Raw genomic sequence first — 19551 nt, forward strand, 5'->3', positions numbered from 1 at the left:
TTGGTAGTGTGATGTGTGAACAGTGTTATTATTTAGTGTTTGGTCACAGGGAATATTTCTTTAAAAGGAAACACTAAGTTGATTCAAAAGTTCAAGTGGGGAAACAGGTGAGCTCATTTCCCTTTGCTGATCTCAGTGGCCAAGAGCACAGCAAAATCCCTCTGCTCAATAAGCAGTATCCCATTACAGGACAGTGCTGGATCAGCCGAGCCAACAAGAGTTCATTCACCTGCTGCAACTCCCTGATAGGATAAGATGCCATCGCTGGCCAGTCCTGCCCTCTCCCAGCTTCCATATGGACATCCAGTTTGTCCTCTTTGTAAAATAATGAATGGTCTGGCTGGCAGACAGCAGTTCTGAATACTCTTCAGAAATTGGGCTTTGCTCCTCAAACCATTCTAAATTTGGGCCTGGGTCTGTGGTCAGGCAAAGAATCATGGATACAGAGAGACAACAGGACTGCTTGAGGTCCCCTGATTATATAACTGTAGAAAATGAGATATGTTGCGGCCCAGGCCTGGTCGAGTTGCATGGAATCAATTTCAATCCGTTACCTCTGGTTTGGATGAGTGAAATCGACCACCTGTCTCCTTGATCTTTGCCCATCCTGGCTAGTAAGAGCGAGCCGGGAAGGGCTGGACGATGGGCTCTGCGGGGTGGTGAATGCTTCCCTCTGCGAGGGAGCCTTCCCAGACCAGCTGAAAGAGGCGGTCATTAAACCACTTCTTAAAAAACATATTTAGACCCGGCCAATATGGCCAACTAAAAGGGACCCAGGTGGCGCTGTGGTTAAACCACTGAGCCTAGGGCTTGCTGATCAGAAGGTCGGCGGTTCGAATCCCTGTGACGGGGTGAGCTCCCGTTGCTTGGTCCCAGCTCCTGCCAACCTAGCAGTTCAAAAGCATGTCAAAATGCAAGTAGATAAATAGGAACCGCTACAGCGGGAAGGTAAACAGCGTTTCCATGTGCTGCTCTGGTTTGCCAGAAGCGGCTTTGTCATGCTGGCCACATGACCTGGAAGCTATACGCTGGCTCCCTCGGCCATAATGCGAGATGAGCGCGCAACCCCAGAGTCGGTCACGACTGGACCTAATGGTCAGGGGTCCCTTTACCTTTTAATATGGCCAACTATCGCCCAGTCTCAAATCTACCATTCCTGGGCAAGGTGATTGAGTGAGTGGTTGCTGAACAACTCCAAGCACACCTGGAAGAAACGGACCATTTGGATCCCTTCGTCGGGATTCAGGCCGATGGGAGTGAAACTGCCTTAGTCGTGCTGGTCGATGATCTCCGGCAGGGTAGGGACAAAGGTGAAAGCTGTTTCCTAGTTCTGCTGATCTCTCAGCGGCTTTTGACACCATTAACCATAACATCCTTCTGGACCGTCTAGAGGGGTTGGGAGCTGGGGGCACTGTCATACAGTGGTTCTGCTCCTTCCTCCTGGGCCGTGTTCAGAAAGTGGGGGGGGGGGATGAGTGTTCAGACGCTACCCTCTGTTTGTCATCTGCGAATTCCCCCTCCTGCAACTTCAGGGCGTAATTAACTTCCATCTTGAACCCCAAGTACTCCTGCGGGTCACCACTAAACTTGGTTACTAGGGACGGTACCTTCTTTCCAAAGGCTCCTGGGGGGGGGGGTCCGCCAGCCGCCGCTCCTCCAAACTCGCATTGAGAAGCGTCACGCGTTCCTGCTCTCTCCGGTTCTTGGCTTCCAGCCGCTGCGCAAGTTGGAGAGCCTCTGCTCTTGCGTTCTCCACCTCCTGTTTCGCCGCTGCTGCTTCAGCCTGTGCGGCAGCCAACGCCACTGCTGCTTGCGCTGCGGCCATCCCGAAAATAGCCTCAAGGATTGCCGGGTTGCTGTCAGGGGATTGTTGCGGCTACTCTCGAGTAAAGACGCTCCAGTCTGCTCTGTCTTTAAGAGCTTTATTGTGCATACTATTTACAGTGCAGAGACATCAGAAAACAGACCGCCTAGTCTGATTCAGAACCCGGCAATGGCGCTTGTCTGTTCTTGCGCCAGCATAATAGTCTGGGGACCGCAAATCGCCGCCCCCTTGCCCTACGTCTGGGTGCATGACCCAACGTGGGCGCCGGAAGGGGCTGCGTTCCTTCTCCCGTCCTTTGGCTGGAGCGTTGCAGAGGCTCCGACACCTTCCCTCCTCTGGCCAGCTGGGTCGGTGCAGGGGCTCTGACGCGTCTTGGAGCCCCCTCTCCATTCCGCTCCATTCCTCATTCCTTCCTCCCGACCCGCTGCTTGCGCTGTCACTGGGCAAAGTGCTGGTCAGGATGCCTGGGGGAGGGTCCCTGTAGGGAGTCCCCCTGGCACATATATTGAAGAGTTTTATTATTTTTGTGCAGCTGGTTATGTTGAGTGTGTTTGTCTATGCGTTTTATGTAACCATGGTATGTTATTGATTTGATATGGGTTATTTATTACAACATAAATAAGGAGGACATTTGTCAGTATGTTATATGATTGCTATCAGGTTGCTTGGGGTTTTTTTGTTCTTTCATTTAGTGAGCTTGTAAAACGTAATAAAATTAAAGAAATGGAACAAAGAGTTGACTGCTCACCCAGAAGGTGATGTAAAATAGTACTATTAAGTGAAGAAGGCTACAGTTATGAAGAAATTAGAAGAAAAAATGGTGGAAACGTCACCAAAGGTGGCACTTCTAAATTTTTGAAGGTGTATAAGCAGACCTTAACCCAATCCAAAATCTATGGAGCCATCTAAAGAAACTTGTTAGTCAGAAGCAAACCAGCAATAAAACCCAATTAATAGAGGCAATAATTCAATTTTGGTTTCACGTTCCTACAGCTGCAGAACTAAAAGACTTGGTTCACTCCATGGAAAGGCTAAAGGTTACCCAACTAAGTAGTAACTGGCATGGGGAGAAAATTTTTTATATCTCATTTTTTCTATGTATTTCACGTTTCTTCTTTATGACTGCTGTTGTAATAAATAATCCTTCATAAAAGATATTGCATTACATTCTTTATTAAATTATCTTTCCATTTATATTTAATTTTATGGTATTACTCCAAAAGAAAGTAGTGCTATGAGCCATCAAACCTTGGAAATACACTTTTTCCAAAAGGTTCCCATAAATCCAGTGTAAATCTGGATCCAATCCTTTGAGTTAAGAGGGTGCACCCAGGTACTTCAGCAAGAACCACCTGAGAAGAGGGATTTCAGCATCTTCCAATGCCTCTTCTGAGAGGGCATGATCAGCTAGTTTTCACAAACGCTTGCACTCTCTTTTTTTAGTTTTTTTCTAAACTGTTTTCAAATTCGGCTGCCCAGTAAAATACTGCTAAATTAGTCTACCCAATTCATCAACACTGCAGTTTATCATAACATTTGTGACATATTTATGGGGCTACAAGGTTAGCAGGGGGAGGAAGCACCCCGGAGTGTTGACATCTCCAAACTGTGTCTTAGGGTAAAGGCCGCCAATTCTTTTCCTAGAGCCCCAAATCCAGGGATGTCGTTAGCCGATTGAAGGGAAGCTTTTAATGTTTGATTTCTGTATTTTAATGTTCTGTTGGAAGCCGCCCAGAGTGGCTGGGGGAACCTGGCCAGATGGGCGGGGTATAAATAATAATAATATATTATTATTATTATTATTATTATTATTATTATTATTATTATTATTATTATTAAGGAGCTTGATTGAGGAAGGCCACATGCCTAACACCTGAGCAATGGCCATTCCCAAGATCCAGCTGCTTTTAAGGGGTGGGAGTGGCCCTCTAATACCCCACAAACTCTCTTTCAGCAACCACAGGGACCCCAGCATAATCCCAGCCTTACCCAAAGTCACGGCCATGCCCCCCTCTTCCTTTGGTGGCTCTGAAATCTAGGCCAGGCCTTGAAGAGGAGCAATTAGAAGTGTGAGACTGCTTACACCTCCTACACAGATACAGGTCAAAAGTGGGCTTGGTTCACACACGCCTTTGTAATACCAGAGGACGTTGGCAGGACGGTGGAAGTGTTTGCTTAAGAGAATGCCTCATCTCCTCAACAATCAGCTCCCTGCTCCAGAAGCTTCCTCAAGTCCTCGTTCTTGTCAGGAACCAAATCGCAGGCGCGGCGCAGGCTCTTGTCCTGCAGGCGTCTCAGGTCAGAGTTGTGCTCCAGGAGGAGGAGGCAGAGGTCTTCATGTCCATTCTCGGCTGCCTGCAGGGAGGGAGGGGTCCTCAGGCAAGCTGAGAGCAAAGGGTTGGCCCTTGTTTATTGCATTAATAGCCCCACCTTTTTTCCTCTAAGGAGCTCAAGGTGGAGTACACAGTTAATCCCCACAACAACCCCATGAGGGAGGTCAGGCTGAGAGACAGTGACTGACTCCAAGATCACCCGGTGAACACCATGGCCAAGTGGGGATTTCAACCCTGATCTTCCAGGTCCTAGTCCAACATGCTCTAACCACTGTACTACAACACCTTGGCCTCACACGGGCCAGCCAGTCTCACAGGATGGTCCTCACGGGAGGGAGGTGCCAATGAGAGCAAAGGAAGAACATCTCATCCCTCCCCCTGCAAAAAATAAGGAAAACCCACAGCCCATTAGGAACTGGAGGGGCAGGCGCTCGGCCTTCCTCAGGGCTTGTCTGGAATCAGCCCTGGGACCGTGACCCTCCTTGCAGAAGGCTTGCCTGAACAGAGACCTGTGGGCGACTTTTGCATGGCCAGAAGGCAGCTGACTGGAGAAAGGGAAGAGTCCCTTGCCTTGCTCCACCCACACCGGCCCCACCCATACAACCGTGTGACCCTACGGGCAAAGGTGTCTTGGTGCATCACTACACATTTGCCCGCAAATAAATGACAAGCCAAGGAGCCACTCAGTACCCCACACCTTGTGCAAGCAGGTCCTCCCATCGTCATCGGTGGCTGCTGGATCAGCCCCGTAGGTCAGCAGGAGCTCAGCCACCTCCGTGTGCCCACAGTAAGAGGCTCGGTGGAGAGGGGTGGCCCCGCCATGGGTCTGAGCGTTGCAGGCAGCTCCGTTCTCCAGGAGGAATCGGCAGACGTCATAATGGCCATTGCGGCTGGCGTAATGCTGCAAGGCAGAAAACGAAGCATCTTGGGGTGGTCTGGGCCATTTCAGGCAAGCCACCTTCCCTTCCCTTACTGTAAGATGTAGGATGTAAGACAGGCACCCCCAAACTCAGCCCTCCAGATGTTTTGGGACTACAACTCCCATCATCCCTAGCTAACAGGACCAGTGGTCAGGGATGATGGGAATTGTAGTTCCAAAACATCTGGAGGGCCGAGTTTGGGGGTGCCTGATGTGGGACAGCTGAAGATGCAGCTGGGTTGAAAGGGCCTTGGCAGGCACCTGCAAGCAGCTGATCCATGGGGGGGGGGCTTGCAACATGCCATGCACAAGTGCCTGCAGAGCCCCACTTCTGCCCAGCCCGGCCTATCCCTGCCCCACACTTCCACGGCCTCCGTGTTGGGCAGGTGTGTGTGGTTTGGCTGAAACAGTCTGGAGGGTCAAATGCGGAGGCACTTGCACAGCACAATGCCTGGGGCTTTGCAAACAGAAAACAGGGGGAGCTGCCTCATCCCCCTCGGGCCACTGGTCTACCTTGCTCAGTATTGTCTGTGCTGACTGGCAGCAGCTCTCCAGGATTCCAGAGAGGGGTTTCTCCCAGGGATTGACCCAGGGGCCTCCTGCATGCAAGGCAGGCGCTCTGCCACTGAGCGATGGCCCTCCCCCTTCAGCTGATCCCCAGCACTTGCAAATAACTGTGCAGGCAAAAAGAGGTCACCTGACATCACTGTGATGTCACACCAACATGACAGCAGGTGCCCCTCCTTCCCATCAAAGACAGAAGGTGCAGGCGCTCTGCCTTGTTGGACACCTGGCAGGGGACACAAGTAGCCAACTCTGTTGTAGGGTTGATTCTCATGTACTTTTGAAATCCAACCCGCACCGTAACCTTGGGTACTTGCCAAAGCTGTGTATCCAAAGGGATCTGGCTCGCTGGGATTACTGTGGTTTAGGATCTGTTTTTTGACCTTCTCAAGGTCTCCATTCAGAGCAGCACACCAAATCCCTACACAAAAATAAATAAATTTCAATTTATCTTTATATTGGCACTAGTCTGTCATTGAGGTTGTGGAGGGCCTCATCCCATCTCTGCATTTACCTAACGTCAGGGCATGGGAGGAGACAAAGGAGAAGGCAAGCTGCACAAGAGGAGGGAGAAACACAGGAAGGGGGAACGTGGTGGTTTAAAACAGCGGGAGAGGTTTGGGAAGGGAGCCATGTCAAGGCTTTGCTTTTAAAAGTATTAACAAGGGGAAATACTGACTATGGGTACAACAAACTATTTCTCAACTCGTGTCTCACTGTCCTCAAGTCTTGTTTTAAACCACATTTTCCCTTCCCTGCTTGCTCTACTCAAAGCTTTGCCATTGTTTAGAACTACCAGTTTCCTCCTCTCAATGCCTTACCATTGCTGTTTCACTCAAACCTCTGCCATTGTTTGAAACTATCACTATTTTCCTCTCAGTGCCCCTCTCTATCTTCCAACCAACAAGCAAGAGGCATTATCAGGGTTCAAAAATGCATTGCAGCCAAACAAGGGTGTGCAATGTGGGGCCAGTGAAGTGTAGCTTGGGGAGACAGGGGGTGGTTGGGAAAGGGGGGTGCAACAGGAAGAGTCTATTTTGCAGGCCAGACAGAGAAGCTCAGACAGCTACATTTGTCTCCTAGGCCAGAGGCCTTCCCGCCCCTGCTTTGGACCATAATAACTTATCTTTTTTCTCCCCTCCAGACAGGATAAGGAGGCAGATGAAAGGGGCAAAGAGAATTTTAGTTAAAGCTCATCTCCTTGTCCTTATCCGCCCAGGGTAGCTGGGGAATGAATGAATGAATAAATAAATAAATATTATTATATTTCCTTCTCACCCCTCCAAAGACCCACAACACTCAATGCCCCAAAGCTTCTATACCTCTCTCAAAATCCATCTCTTCCAGAGTTTGGTGAACACTTGGCACGACCACATGGTGGGAGCAACAGGAGCCATCCTTGGGGTGTCCAGGTGACAATGCCATTGTTAGCCCCGTTGAGGTTATTATTTTGGGAAGCAGCTGTATGTCCTGCTGAAGGGGAAGAGAAAGGCTGTGACACAAAGCAGAAGAGAAGGCTCCTCTCTCTAGCACAGGGGCCAGCAACCTTTTTCAGCCGTGGGCTGGTCCACCGTCCCTCAGACCATGTGGTGGACTGGGCTATTTTGGGGTGGGGGGGTGGGGGGAATGAATGAATTCCAATGCCCACTAATAACCTAGAGATGCATTTTAAATAAAAGGACACATTCTACTCATGTAAAAACACGCTGAGTCCCGGGCAGTCCTCAGGCCGGACTTAGAACGCGATTGGGCCATATCCGGCCCACAGGCCTTAGTTTGGGTACCCCTGCTCTAGCACAATGTCCAGAAAGAACAATTCGGACCCCAAGATAATACTGAATGCTGGAAGAAGCACAGACAAAGCTTGGGGAATTGACATTTTCTAACGTATGATGCCCAACAAGTGACAGAGCACAACCTGGATCTGTGTCTGAACCATCTCTTTACTTAGCATCCAATTTCTACTGAAAGGAAGCAGGATGAAAGCAATTTTGTTCTGCGTCTGTACTGAGTTTTTATTCTGGTCAATTGCCCATCTATCCAGGAATGACCAAAGTGAGGTTTAGAGCAGGGATGCCCTCCAGGCGTGGTTGGACTCCAACTCCCATCATCACCCAACACTGCTCATGCTGCCAACAGCAGGATATTAAGGTACATCCCAGATGAAGCGATTTCACCCTAGCCAAGAGCAAAATGCACCCTGAAGATTCTCACAGGGCAAAGCCTTCAACCATTCTAATTCTGAGCAGGTTCAGGTTCATCCTGGTATAAGGCAGCTTCCCAAAAACACTTCCCAGAGGGGTTACTGCGTTAGCTTACCAGAGCAAAACTAGCAATATGCCTCATGCCACCTTAACATTTGTTGGCGTCTCTCTGTCTTGAGAGACAATGGGGTGCAGGGCCGGCCCTACGGCAAGGCTGGGTGGCGCAGGACGCCAGGGTGCCGGGCCGCCAGGGGGGGGGTGCCGCGCTGCTGCGCCTGTGGCAGCCACGCTGAGAAACGGGGCAGGGGGGGCGCCGGAGGGATCTTCGCACCACGGCGCCAGAAATGCTTAAGACGGCCCTGATGGAGTGCACCTCCAGGGGTGAAGTCACTAAAGTGACCTCCCTGGGGTGCTAGCCTGGGCCGTGTGTCTGGAGGTCCTGGGCTGCCCAGACGACAAGACCAACCTCGCTGGTGTGGTCCAAAGGAAAGCAGAGCAATATGTTTGGCACCAGCTTGGCTGCAGGAGTTGCCAGGAGGCATACAAGGAGCCATCCAACCCTCTCAGAGACTCCAGATTTGTGTAGGATTTACTCCTTAGCCTTTTCATTTCAAGTTGTCCCTTAACGGATACACCTTAAGAGATGTACAGTATAGGAATGTGTGACTGAGATCAGCACAAATGCCACAAACTTAGTCTGTTTTCACAGTGAATAATAAGCACCTTTGAGCTTCTTTCACATGGTATGTGCTAGAAGAAACTGGGTTAGACAGACCAGCAATCTGCTGCTTTGATATAAACTGTTTCGTATGTTTTGGGGTTAGGGCCTGGCCTAGTGGGGGAGTCTCACCACTGGCCATGCTGGCTGGGGTTCATGAAATGCTCAACAGCATCTGGAGCTCCACAGGTTCCACATCCCTGAATTAAAGGGATCCGACAGTGTGTGGTGGGAGAGAGGTTTCTTTTGCTGAGACTCTCGAGAGCTACTCTCAGTCAGAATTGAGCAGAAATGGGCAGAAGGTAGATACAGGATCTACTTGTAGGCCAGGCCCGTCTTCCCCATTGGGTTTACTGGCACATTGTACCAGGGTGCTGGGCGCTCTGGGGCGCCCCAGCAAGTGGGGGAGCTGCGTGGCTTTGCCAGCAGCCTCCCCTTTCCCTTCTGCACGCCCGCCAGCTTTGGTGCCTGTGCGCCTCCAGCACCCTTCGGAGGCACTAGGACCCTAGAATCATAGAATCATAGAGTTGGAAGAGACCACAAGGGCCATCCAGTCCAACCCTCTGCCAAACAAGAAACACCATGAAAGCATTCTTGACATATGTCCGTCAAGCCTCCGCTTAAAGACCTCCAAAGAAGGAGACTCCACCTTCTTTGACATCCTTTTATATATTTGAACATAGCTATCATATCACCCTTTAATCTTCTCTTCTCCAGGCTAAACATACCCAGCTCCCTAAGCCGTTCCTCATAAGGCATTGTTTCCAGGCCTTTGATCATTTTGGTTGCCCTCCTCTGGACACGTTCCAGCTTGTCAGTATCCTTCTTGAACTGGGGTGCCCAGAACTGGACACAGTACTCCAGGTGAGGTCTGACCAGAGCAGAATACAGTGGTACTATTACTTCCCTTGATCATTCTAGATACTATACTCCTATTGATGCAGCCCAGAATTGCATTGGCTTTTTTAGCTGCTGCATCACACTGTTGACTCATGTCAAGTTTGTGGTCTACCAAGACTCCTAGATCCTTTTCACATGTACTGCTCTCAAGCCAGGTGTCGCCCATCCTGTATTTGTGCCTTTCATTTTTTTTGCCCAAGTGTAGTACTTTACATTTCTCCTTGTTAAAATTCATCCTTGTTTGCTTTGGCCCAGTTGTCTAATCCGGTATCCAGCACCAGGGTCATCCCTCATCCCGGCGCTGCGTTTCATTGGTAGAGGCGATGCCACACGGCAGCAGCTCTACCAATGAAACGCAGCACCAGGGTCATCCCTGCTGGCGGGAAGGCTCCGGATGCTTTCCTGCAGTCTGGGCTCTCCCCGCTGGCTCCCTGGCGCCCATTTGGCCTTCATAAGCCCTCCCAGTCCGGGGCTCTCCCTGCTGGCTCCGCGGGGGGCTGGGGGAGGAGGATAACCGAGGCGCCAACGGTTTTCCCAGCACCTTGGGAGAGCAATTCAGGAGCTTGCACTAGTTCTTCGGCACGTTATTAGCTGTGGAAAAGGGGATTGATATCTCTCAGAAGGGCTGAAGCACGTGACTTCTAAAATAGTCTGCTGATATTGTGGTCTGCTGTGCCCTCTCTCTTAGGAAGAAAACAGTCCTTGCAGTTTTAAATATGCACGAAGCAGAGGTAGTGTGTGTCAGTGCGTCTGCCTGTGTGTTTGATAAAGTCGCCTTTTGGAGTGGTTTCCTCGCTCTTGCCCAGGGTGCCTGGAATTCCATTAAACTTTATTTCTCAGGGAGTTATTTTGGTCTGGGTATGAAATGGAGAGAAACGGGATCGAGAAGCTTGTGTGTGCGCAAACCGAGGGGAGGGGAAGGCGATGTCTGCTGTCAGGAGGAAAGGGGGGGGGATAGCTTACACCGCTGCTGTTGACTTTGGGTTTGGGGGAGGTCAGCATTTGGGGGGGGCACGGGCAGGCGGAGGTGATCTTGCTTCTTTTAACCTCTGGAACATGTGTCATTTCAGCCAGCTTTCCCGGCGGAGAAGTGGCCAGGGGGGGGGGGAGAGGAAGAGAGAGAGAAATGTCCGTACACAGCTGAGGAAAGCGCGGACGAGGCGGTGGGCACGCGTGTGGGAGGGTGGGGGGACCCCCGTGGTAGGTATGGGGGCGCCCAAGGGATCCCTGCACCATGGCGCCAGATAAGCGTAAGACGGCCCTGTTGTAGGCCTTTGGGTGTTGGCAGAAGGTAAGTTACAGAGAATCAGAAACACTGGGTTAATGGTCTAGCAACAAAAAGCCCTCCTCCCAATCTAGATTCCCCTGCCCAGATGAAGAAGATTTAGGATGAAAGGAAGAGTAGCTTTTTATGTGACAGGACTGTCAGTGGAAACAAATTCCTGGACCAAGGACATGCTCGGAGGCACCCCCTACCTAATTCTATGTTGCCCCAACTGAATTATTCTCCATGCAGCTCCTGTTGGGGGACTGCAACATCTTAGTTGAAAAAACAACACAGACCCAACCAGCCTTAATTCTGCACACCCATTATACTTGTCCATGCAATTAACTCATTTATACAAAATATAATATAGGTTAAAAATGGTAAGTGTTAACAATTGCTATAGCCCTTTTTCTCTTTACACTTCTGATTTTCTTTTTAAGAACTTATGTGTTACAATTAAATTATAATAAATAATAATGTCTGTGCCCCCACGAAGCAGACCAGCCTTTCCCAACCAGGTGTCCTTCAGATTTTGCGGACTATGGCTCTCCTCAGTCCCGGCCAGCACAGCTGTCTGACTGGGGGAAGATGGGCTACACAGCGCCGGCCGAATTATCGACGCCAGAGCCCCGGCATCCTGATCTGGTGCCAGGCGGCTTCCTTCCAGCACACCTGAGACTTAAGGGATGCTTAAGGGGTAAGGCAGGCCTCTTCCTCCTAAATCTGTTAAAGCGGGGGGGGGCTTTGAGGGGAACCTGCGCCCCCCAAGAGGCAGCTCCACTCCAGCAAGCCTGGCCCAGCGTCCGGGAGTTGTAGTTGGGAGTTGTAGTTCAGCAGCACCTGGGGGCCCCACCCCCCCCCGTGGCCAGCGGGTCCTGCAAGGGGGACCCAAGGGCATCTCTTCTCCCCCCCCCCCCGCAAGGCCACGTGGGCATCGGCTGCTCCCAAGAAAGGGAATCGGCCGCCATCTTAGCTCTTACCTGCCACGGACGTCCGTTCCGCCCAATCGGAGAGGAGCTGGCCGGGGAAAGGCAACCAATGCGGTCGCACGGAAGGGAAGAAGACCGGAAGCAGCCCAGGGGCGGGGCGAGGGTTTCCCTGCGCGCAATAGCGGCGAGCGACCGCTAGAGGGAGCCGGGGACTCGGGAATGTTTGCCGCGCGCACGGCATGCCTACGGAGCACGTTTGCAAAGAATGGAAATTACTCTCTGGGTTAATGCAGTGCTTTTTTTCTGGGGGGACGCATACTCCTAAACATTGTGAGAATCTTTGTACTTTTGTCCATTTACTGTATATATTTTCCCCGATTTGAACTATAAAAAGGTGATTTTCTTCAGTCAAAATGAGAGTACTGTACGCCTAAACAATTTTTTTTAAGAAGAAGAAAAAAGCACTGGCTTAATGTAAGCCAGAACGGAGCCCTCCTCCAGCATTGGGATGCTCCCTCGTGTGCTTTCCAGGTTGTTTGTGCATGTGTTTTTTGAGCATGTGCAGAGATCGTCTTCTCCGCTAAGCACCCCAGAGACCCACATCCAAGCCTAGACACCTCCGAAGACTTTTAGTCACTGCAGGAAGATCAGCCAGTCCGTTTAGAAACAACACCATTTCACTCTTGCTTTGGTCTCTTGAGGTGGGCTGGCATATGAGGATACAGTGATACCTCGGTTTAAAAACAGTCCCGGTTACGAACGATTCGGTTTACAAACTCTGCAAAACCGGAAGTAGTGTCCCAGTTTGCGAACTTTACCTCGGTCTAAGAACGGAAGCCGAATGGGGAAGGACACTGGCAGCGGGAGGCCTCATTAGGGAAAGCGCTCCTCACTTTAAGAATGGATTCGGTTTAAGAACGGACTTCAGGAACGGATTAAGTTCGTAAAACGAGGTACCATTATACTCTCCCAGAGACAGTCGCTGTTTGCTCAAACCTGGCAAACTCATTCTCTCATCTCCTCTTCCTTTCTTTAAAATGCTTAAATGCTTCCTTCTGTGTTCCCGTCACTCCCTGGGTCTCTACAGTGTACATAAATGCACATCCATGGAAACACTGAATGGCTGCATCATTCACCACGCACAGTGAAAGGTGTTTGTTATGAACGGTCCGACTGGTCTTCTAGGGCAGCTTCTACCAACCTGGTATCCTCCCGATGTTCTGGAGGACAAATCCTATCAGCCCGGCCTGCAAGGCTGTTGGCAAAGGCCACTTTGAGACACCTACCTTAAACTAAAATAACGTTCCCTTGGTTATTGAATCACAGGAGGCCATCTCAGCAGAGAAAAGGGACATACAGCAAACAGCAGATGTTGCAAAACCCTTCAGCTCTGCATTCTTGAAGAAGGCCTGGGTCAAACGTCTCTCTCTTTTCCTCTGTTAAAACATTGGAGAGGAAGTTGCTGGCTGGCTGTGCCCCATACAGCCTGGGGTTAACGGGGACTTGCAATCCAAAACTACTGGAGGGCAACAGCTTATGGGGAGAGCTGGCCTAGGCCTAGGCCAGTGCTTTGGAAAGTTCTTCTCTTCAGGGAAACTTTTCCACATCTATTTGTCTGCCAAGGTTCCTCTTCCCATGAGCCACGGACTGGCAGAACACAGAAGAGGATGATGAGTGAAGTTCTAGGGAGCAGGTCCTCCTTTCATGTGGGATGTCAGTTGGTTATATGGGCAGGGCTGGCCCAATATGTTTGGCACCTGAGGTCAGGGCCGGCCCACCCACAGGGCAAGGTCAGGCAACCGCCTCAGGTGGCCAGCTTCGCAGGTGCAGCAGGTCCTAATGTAGATACTCGCTGCCCCCTTGTTCCTGATGTAGATCTTCACTCCCCCCTTCTTCCCTGGCAGGGAGGCAAGCACCATTTTGTGCTCTGCCTCAGATGCCAAAATATCTTGGGCTAGCCCTGCTTGAGGCAACCACAAAAATGGCACACACACACACCCCAAAAAAGAAGAAGAAGAGGTGAGTGAAGATCTACATCAGGAACAAACAAGGAGTGAAGATCTATATCGGGAAGAGGGTCGGGGAATAAAATCTACCTTACCCGAGGATTTAAGTGGGAATCAAAGGCCAGCATGCAGGGTGGGGAAAGGGCCCCACTCTCAATCTCACCAGAGCCCAGGAGACCCCAGAGGGAAGCCCCTGCCATTTTGTCCCTACAGGTGGGAGGAGGTCAGCCATGTCTCCTTTTCACTGAGCGGCTGCTGAGGAGCGGATGCAGATACAGCCCCCAAGGAGCACACCACAGCCGTCTCTGTCACCATGGCAGCAGCAGTGGGCGATGCAGCCCTTGGAGGCTGGATCTGCTGCCCCTGTGGATCCTGCTGCCTGAGGCGGTCGCCTCCCCTTGCCTCATGGGTGGGTCAGCGCTGCGTATGGGGCTAAGGAGTGTAAGAGAGTGTAAACGGGAGCCATCATTAAGGGCAAGCACAATCTTTCTGCTGGCTTTGCAATGTGAATTGTACCCATGTAGCACCCAGCCACCAGCTTATGAGCTCAGCCTTATTTCGGCAGGAGACCCACCCTTGACCTCAAAGTAGCAGGCGGTGCTGACCAGACGCAGCCTGAAGACCTCTAATTTCAGAGAGTTTCTTTAATTAAAGCTCCAGCGTCTGGCGGTGGAGAGACGCAGGGTGCGCTCCTGCTGCGATCTGGCTCCCTGCTCTGCTAGCAGGTCATGCTCCTCCCCCAGAAAGCAGCCAGAAACCTCTGATTGCAGCTTAGGGCAGAGGTGATTCAACGGTCAGGAGACCGGCTGCCTCTAGCGCTGCTCAGAGTGCAACAGGAGGCTTATTCCTCCTCCCATGAGGGGGGCAGGTGAGGTAGGTGGCTGGGCACTCTGCCCCCTGGCAGCCATCCAGATGCTGATCAAAGCAGCAGGCTACAGGTGCCAGGACAGCTCGGTTGTGGCTGGTCCCCCTCCCCCCCAGCATGCCTTGCCCCTGGCACCCAGCCATAGTACCCACACACAGCCAGATTACTGTGCAAAGCCTTGATGGTATTTGGCTTGTAGCTAGAACTTGTATATAAACAACAGAGGGGAGAATGGGGTGTGTGGTGGCTTCTCGATTGCGGTGTTTATGGTGGCCGCCCCACAGCTGGGAAACTTTTTCCTCTAGAGCAGGCATCCCCATGTGATGCCTTGGGAACGCAGATCAGCCTCTGGCTCAGTTGCGTGAAGAGATCTCAGAGGCACACCTTTGCATTGTCTGTTTAGCACAGGCATCCCCAAACTGCGGCCCTCCAGATGTTTTGGCCTACAACTCCCATGATCCCTAGCTAAGAGGACCAGTGGTCAGGGATGATGGGAATTGTAGTCCATCTGGAGGGCCAAAGTTTGGGGGTGCCTGCTCTAGAGATCTGTCTGAGTCTAAGCCCAAAAATACTTTCTGAAAAGCCTTCCTCTTTGGGCAGTCATCCAAACAGCCAGGATTAAGGTGTGAGGTGGTGACTTTAATTTAAACTCTTATTAAGTGTGCTGACTTGTGCCTTTAGGAACAGGTGAGATAAAAATGGAACTAGCTCAGTCATTATATAAATGGGGGGAAAGCCAGTATCAGCGACTCGGAAGGCCAGAAAATTCCAGCTCCTTCCAGATTTCTCCAATAACCGTGCTCCACAGCTTTGTACCAGGAACATAGTCAAGCCATTAGTCCCTCTCGCTCAATATTGTTCACACTGACTAGCAGTGGCTCTCCGGTTTCAGAGGGGTCACCATCAGGAGATGCATGTGGGGCTGAACCTGATGCTCATCCATTTGCCCCTTTTGATGCTAAAACTGGAAGCTTGGGTTCTGTGTGTTTGTGACTCACAGCTCTGCTGCCACCGTTTCTCTTGTTGGCCCCTAGATAAACCTTCCTGCAAGTGAATCTCTAGATCCCTTACCGTAGCCTATTAAACATTTGAAGGGTCTTATCTTCTCTTCCCTTAATCTTCTTTCCTCTAAGCTGAATTTACCCAATTCCTTCAAATGCTCTTCAGATGTTTTCTTAATTTTAAATCCTCTCTCAACTCTGATGCTCTCCTCAGAATCCACCCCAATTTCTCCATGCCATGGAGTCTTTGACTTTCTGGTGCCATAGAACACTGAAATTTCATTTGCCCAAATTCTTTCTGCTTTCTGCTTTCTGTTTCTGCTTTCTGTTTAATCCACCCACTTGCCTAATTTTATGGTCACTGAGGTTGTGAACTTCCAAAAGGTTTCCCCACCCACTCCAGTCTCTGTGTTTTAGCATTTAATCAATCATCCACTGATTATAATAACTGCAGCATCTGAGAACAAAGTGAGATGATGAAGAGGTGCATTGCAGCAGTCAATTGCTCCTCTTGACTAAATTGCAAAAGACACAAAACACATATTGTTTGGGGAAGCATAATGAATGCATTGTCCAAAGATTGGGGTGGGGGTGGGGACAACCACTTTGCGTGCATGATAGCCAACTTTGGATTTGAAAACTACTGGAATCAGATTTCAGGAAGAAAGTGAGTATGCCCAGTAAGGACAGTCTCTGGTGTGTTAAGGCTGGAGCCTGGAAGTATCAGGAACAGAAAAATGGGGAAACCGTGAGACTCCAGATTGCTAGCCTGAAACTCCCGTTTCCCCTGACCTTTGGCTACAGCTGGCAAGGACTGATAGACATGTAGATGTACATCTGGAGAGACACAGATTCCCTATTGCTAACCAGGAAGGATAAAGGTGGAATCAGGGCAGAAGCTGATAGGTGTGGAGCCCAAAGGAATCTAAATGTCACTCTACCAACCTAAATCAGCCTTTGCTGTAACTTTGTAGAGTTTGGACCACAACCCCCCATCATTCCCAGCCAGCACCATACAGATGTGATGGCTGGGGCTTATAGGAGTTGTATTCCAAAACATCTGGAGGGCACCAAGTTGGAGAAGGAAGTTTTGGAAAATCAAACTGCGTGACCCATTATTCTTCCACCCACTGCAACTGTTCTCAAGTTCTTAAAAGCCTATTAAACATCCTGTTTTAAACCCACAATTTAGTGAATTAATCAATCCATCATATTGATAAATTGACCAAGGCTTTCAGACCTAATTATAAAGCTCTTTTTTAATTCTAGCTTCTTTCCTTCAAAGTGTTTGCTGGCTTTGGGCCATCTGCAGATTGGATTACTACACGCTCCACTTCTTTGCTCAATCCATGATTTAAAAAATTTGAACAGCACTTGAGCCAATATAAAATCCTGAGGAGTATAATTTCATGAACTGAGGGCTTGTCCGCACCAGAGCAAAATGTGGATTTGCAACTGCCTGTCTCCCCAGTAATATAGGGGTGTCCACATGGCATTCTCCTTTATCCCTTTAAATGTGGGTTTTTCCTGATCTTGGTCATTTTGGACTTTCCAATGATTGAAAAAACCCACATTTAAAGGGGGCAAGGTCCATGACAACACTGGACTGGGGAGGACATAATGTGGACATCCCTACACTAATAGGAAACAGGCAGCTGCAAACCCACTTCCTCCCAGGTAAGTGCCACCCTATCCATGCATACTCAGAAGCATAGGTGCCATTTCTGAGGGGGCCTGGGGGCCGAGGCACCCACAAAAAGTCCATGGTGGCTGCCTGGTTGGGCAACTCAAGGCATTGCACGTGTGACATAGGCGTCATCTGCATGGGGCCAGGGGCAGAGGCCTCCTCCGGAACATTTGTGCTCCCCCGCCCAACCCACATCACCACTGTGGCGACCAGGCTAAGACCTCCACTGCGAGGCTTCCACCAAGGCCCACTGTGGCCGCAGATACACCCCAGAAGGTGGGCCACACTTCTGGAAGCACATCCACAGCCCCACAGCAGAGGCGGAGGCCCCAGTCCAGTCTCCGTGGCAGCACCAGAGAGCCAGCAAAGGCAAGGGTGGACGGTGGCAGTGGGCAGAGGCTGAGCAGAGTACACGCCACATCATGATGTCACGTTGTGTGTGCATTGCTGGGCACCCACAATCTGGGGCCCAAGTTACTTGGTGTCAAGTGAAATGTACTTTGTTCACGCTCAGTGATAGCATTGTTATATCAGTTCTGTTTTGAGAAGGCCGTCAGTCATAACTGCTGCCTCTCCAACCACAGCTCAGCACTGGCATAGTTCCTGTTATGTATTGGTTTAAATTGTGTACATGAATCTCACTGTTAAGTCCTGTAACTACCTTTCCCGCTCCAGGAGGATTCAAATGGGTGTGGTGACAGTTGCTGCTATTGGTTAACTTGTTAGTACAATTTGGATCCTTACTAGGATTGGGTCCCGCCAAAATCTAAATGTACCGGTATCCCCAGCTCCTGTTCCTGAGAGTATAAAAGAAGCTCGTCCTTTCGCTCCACCCGAGTTAAGTTCCTACTGCAATAAAGAAGATTGTTCTTGTTAGACTTTACTCCTAGCATATCCTACTAGCATGCTGAATCACTACACAGAGCTGATCACACAAGAGCTGACATCTGCACCCGCGACTTAACAGTTCCCCTGCCTCTCTGCCCACTTTGGAATCCTTCACCCCTTCATTTCTGGGGCCGCACCTGGAATTCTGTCACTTAAATCCTAGGCCTAAAACCAGCCTTTTGCCAACCTGGGTGCCCTTCAGATATTTTGGACTAGAACACACATCAGTCCCCTCCAGATGTTTTTCTCCAAGTGGCTCAAGCTGGTGCACATGGTTTCCCCCTCCCCTCTTCATTTAATCCCCACAACAACCCTGTGAGGTAGGTTAGGCAGACTCCAGGCAGCTGGGAGGGGTGGCAGATCCGGTCTCCAGTTGCATCAGGCAGTGATCTTTGTGGAGGAGGAGGAAGGGGAAGCAGTGATAGTGTGGGGCTGCGGAGGAGGAGGAAGAGGAGGCGGCGGGAGACACCACTTTCCATTTCACCTCAAGCGGCAAAACATCCTGGGATGGCCTGCTTCCCACAAACATCAGGGAAATCAAGCCCGGTGTCGGGATGGGGAGAGTTTGTTTCCTCCAAGCTTACATTTCTCTTGCTTGTATAGAAGATGGTAGCATGGAACTCTTGTCAAGATTGCTTAGTGACGGCTTAATGGGATAGAAAAAGTTGAAGGGTGTGCTGCAGTGGCAACAAAGAGGCCACTTTGCGTCTCATGCACCCACCATGGTGTGCCCAGGGGCCCACCAACACTGATTGTGCAGAGCCTGGAAAGGACCAGCAGCAGGCAGTCTTTGACAACACAACACAAAAGGAGACGTACTGGAGTCTGCGGGCCACCTGGAGGGGCTCCGCAATGGTCGCCTTATGAGAGAGAAAGGCGCAGTAAAAGTTGAGAAGGCCTGTGAAGGCCTGAAGTTCAGTTTTGTTCCCTGGCCGAGGGGCCTCTGTGATGGCCCTTGTTTTGGCCGCTGTGGGGTGGGTGCCAGCTGCATCAATCTCGTACCGCAAAAAATCAACTTTGGGCACCCCGAAAACGCACTTCTCCTTTTTAAGCTTAAGCCCCGCATCCTGCAATCTGAGTAAAACAGCACGGACACGCTCAAGCAGGTCCTGAGCATTTTGTTATGTCGTGAGTGTGATTTCAGCTCTTCGTGAAGTCAGCTCAGAATAGTGATTCAGCATACTAGCAAGGAACTGCTAGGAGTCAAGTATAACAAGAACAATCTTCTTTATTGCAGTAGGAATCTTGTCTAACTGGAGGGAAAGGGTGAGCACCTTTTATACTCTCAGGAGCAGGGGTTGGGGAAAGCATACAGTACATTTAGATTTTGGCGGGACCCTATCGAGTGAGGATCCAAATTGTGCTAACAAGTTAACCAATGGCAACTGTCACCGCACCCATTTGAATCGCCCTGGAGCGGGAAAGGTAGTTACAGGACTAGCAGA

General features: G+C 50.4%; 1 protein-coding gene across 2 annotated transcripts; it reads right to left on the minus strand.

Moving 5' to 3' along the window:
* Nucleotides 1-1908: 1908 nt before the first annotated feature.
* ANKRD39 (ankyrin repeat domain 39) lies at nucleotides 1909-11787 on the minus strand. Of its 2 annotated transcripts, none has more exons than XM_035121000.3 (5): nucleotides 11711-11787; nucleotides 6964-7114; nucleotides 5959-6062; nucleotides 4856-5059; nucleotides 1909-4180 (listed from the first exon to the last, which is right to left on the minus strand). In XM_035121000.3, the coding sequence occupies exons 2-5, from the start codon at nucleotides 7064-7066 to the stop codon at nucleotides 4022-4024; spliced, it is 570 nt and encodes a 189-aa protein (XP_034976891.1). In that variant the 5' UTR covers nucleotides 7067-7114; nucleotides 11711-11787; the 3' UTR covers nucleotides 1909-4021. The 2 variants fall into 2 exon arrangements, with proteins under 2 accessions (XP_034976891.1, XP_034976892.1); XM_035121001.3 differs by having other exon boundaries at nucleotides 6964-7111; nucleotides 11711-11784.
* Nucleotides 11788-19551: the final 7764 nt, after the last annotated feature.

This window comes from Zootoca vivipara, chromosome 6 (assembly GCF_965207765.1).
Source record: "Zootoca vivipara chromosome 6, rZooViv2.hap1.1, whole genome shotgun sequence".
In the NCBI taxonomy this organism is placed as follows: Eukaryota; Metazoa; Chordata; class Lepidosauria; order Squamata; family Lacertidae; genus Zootoca; species Zootoca vivipara.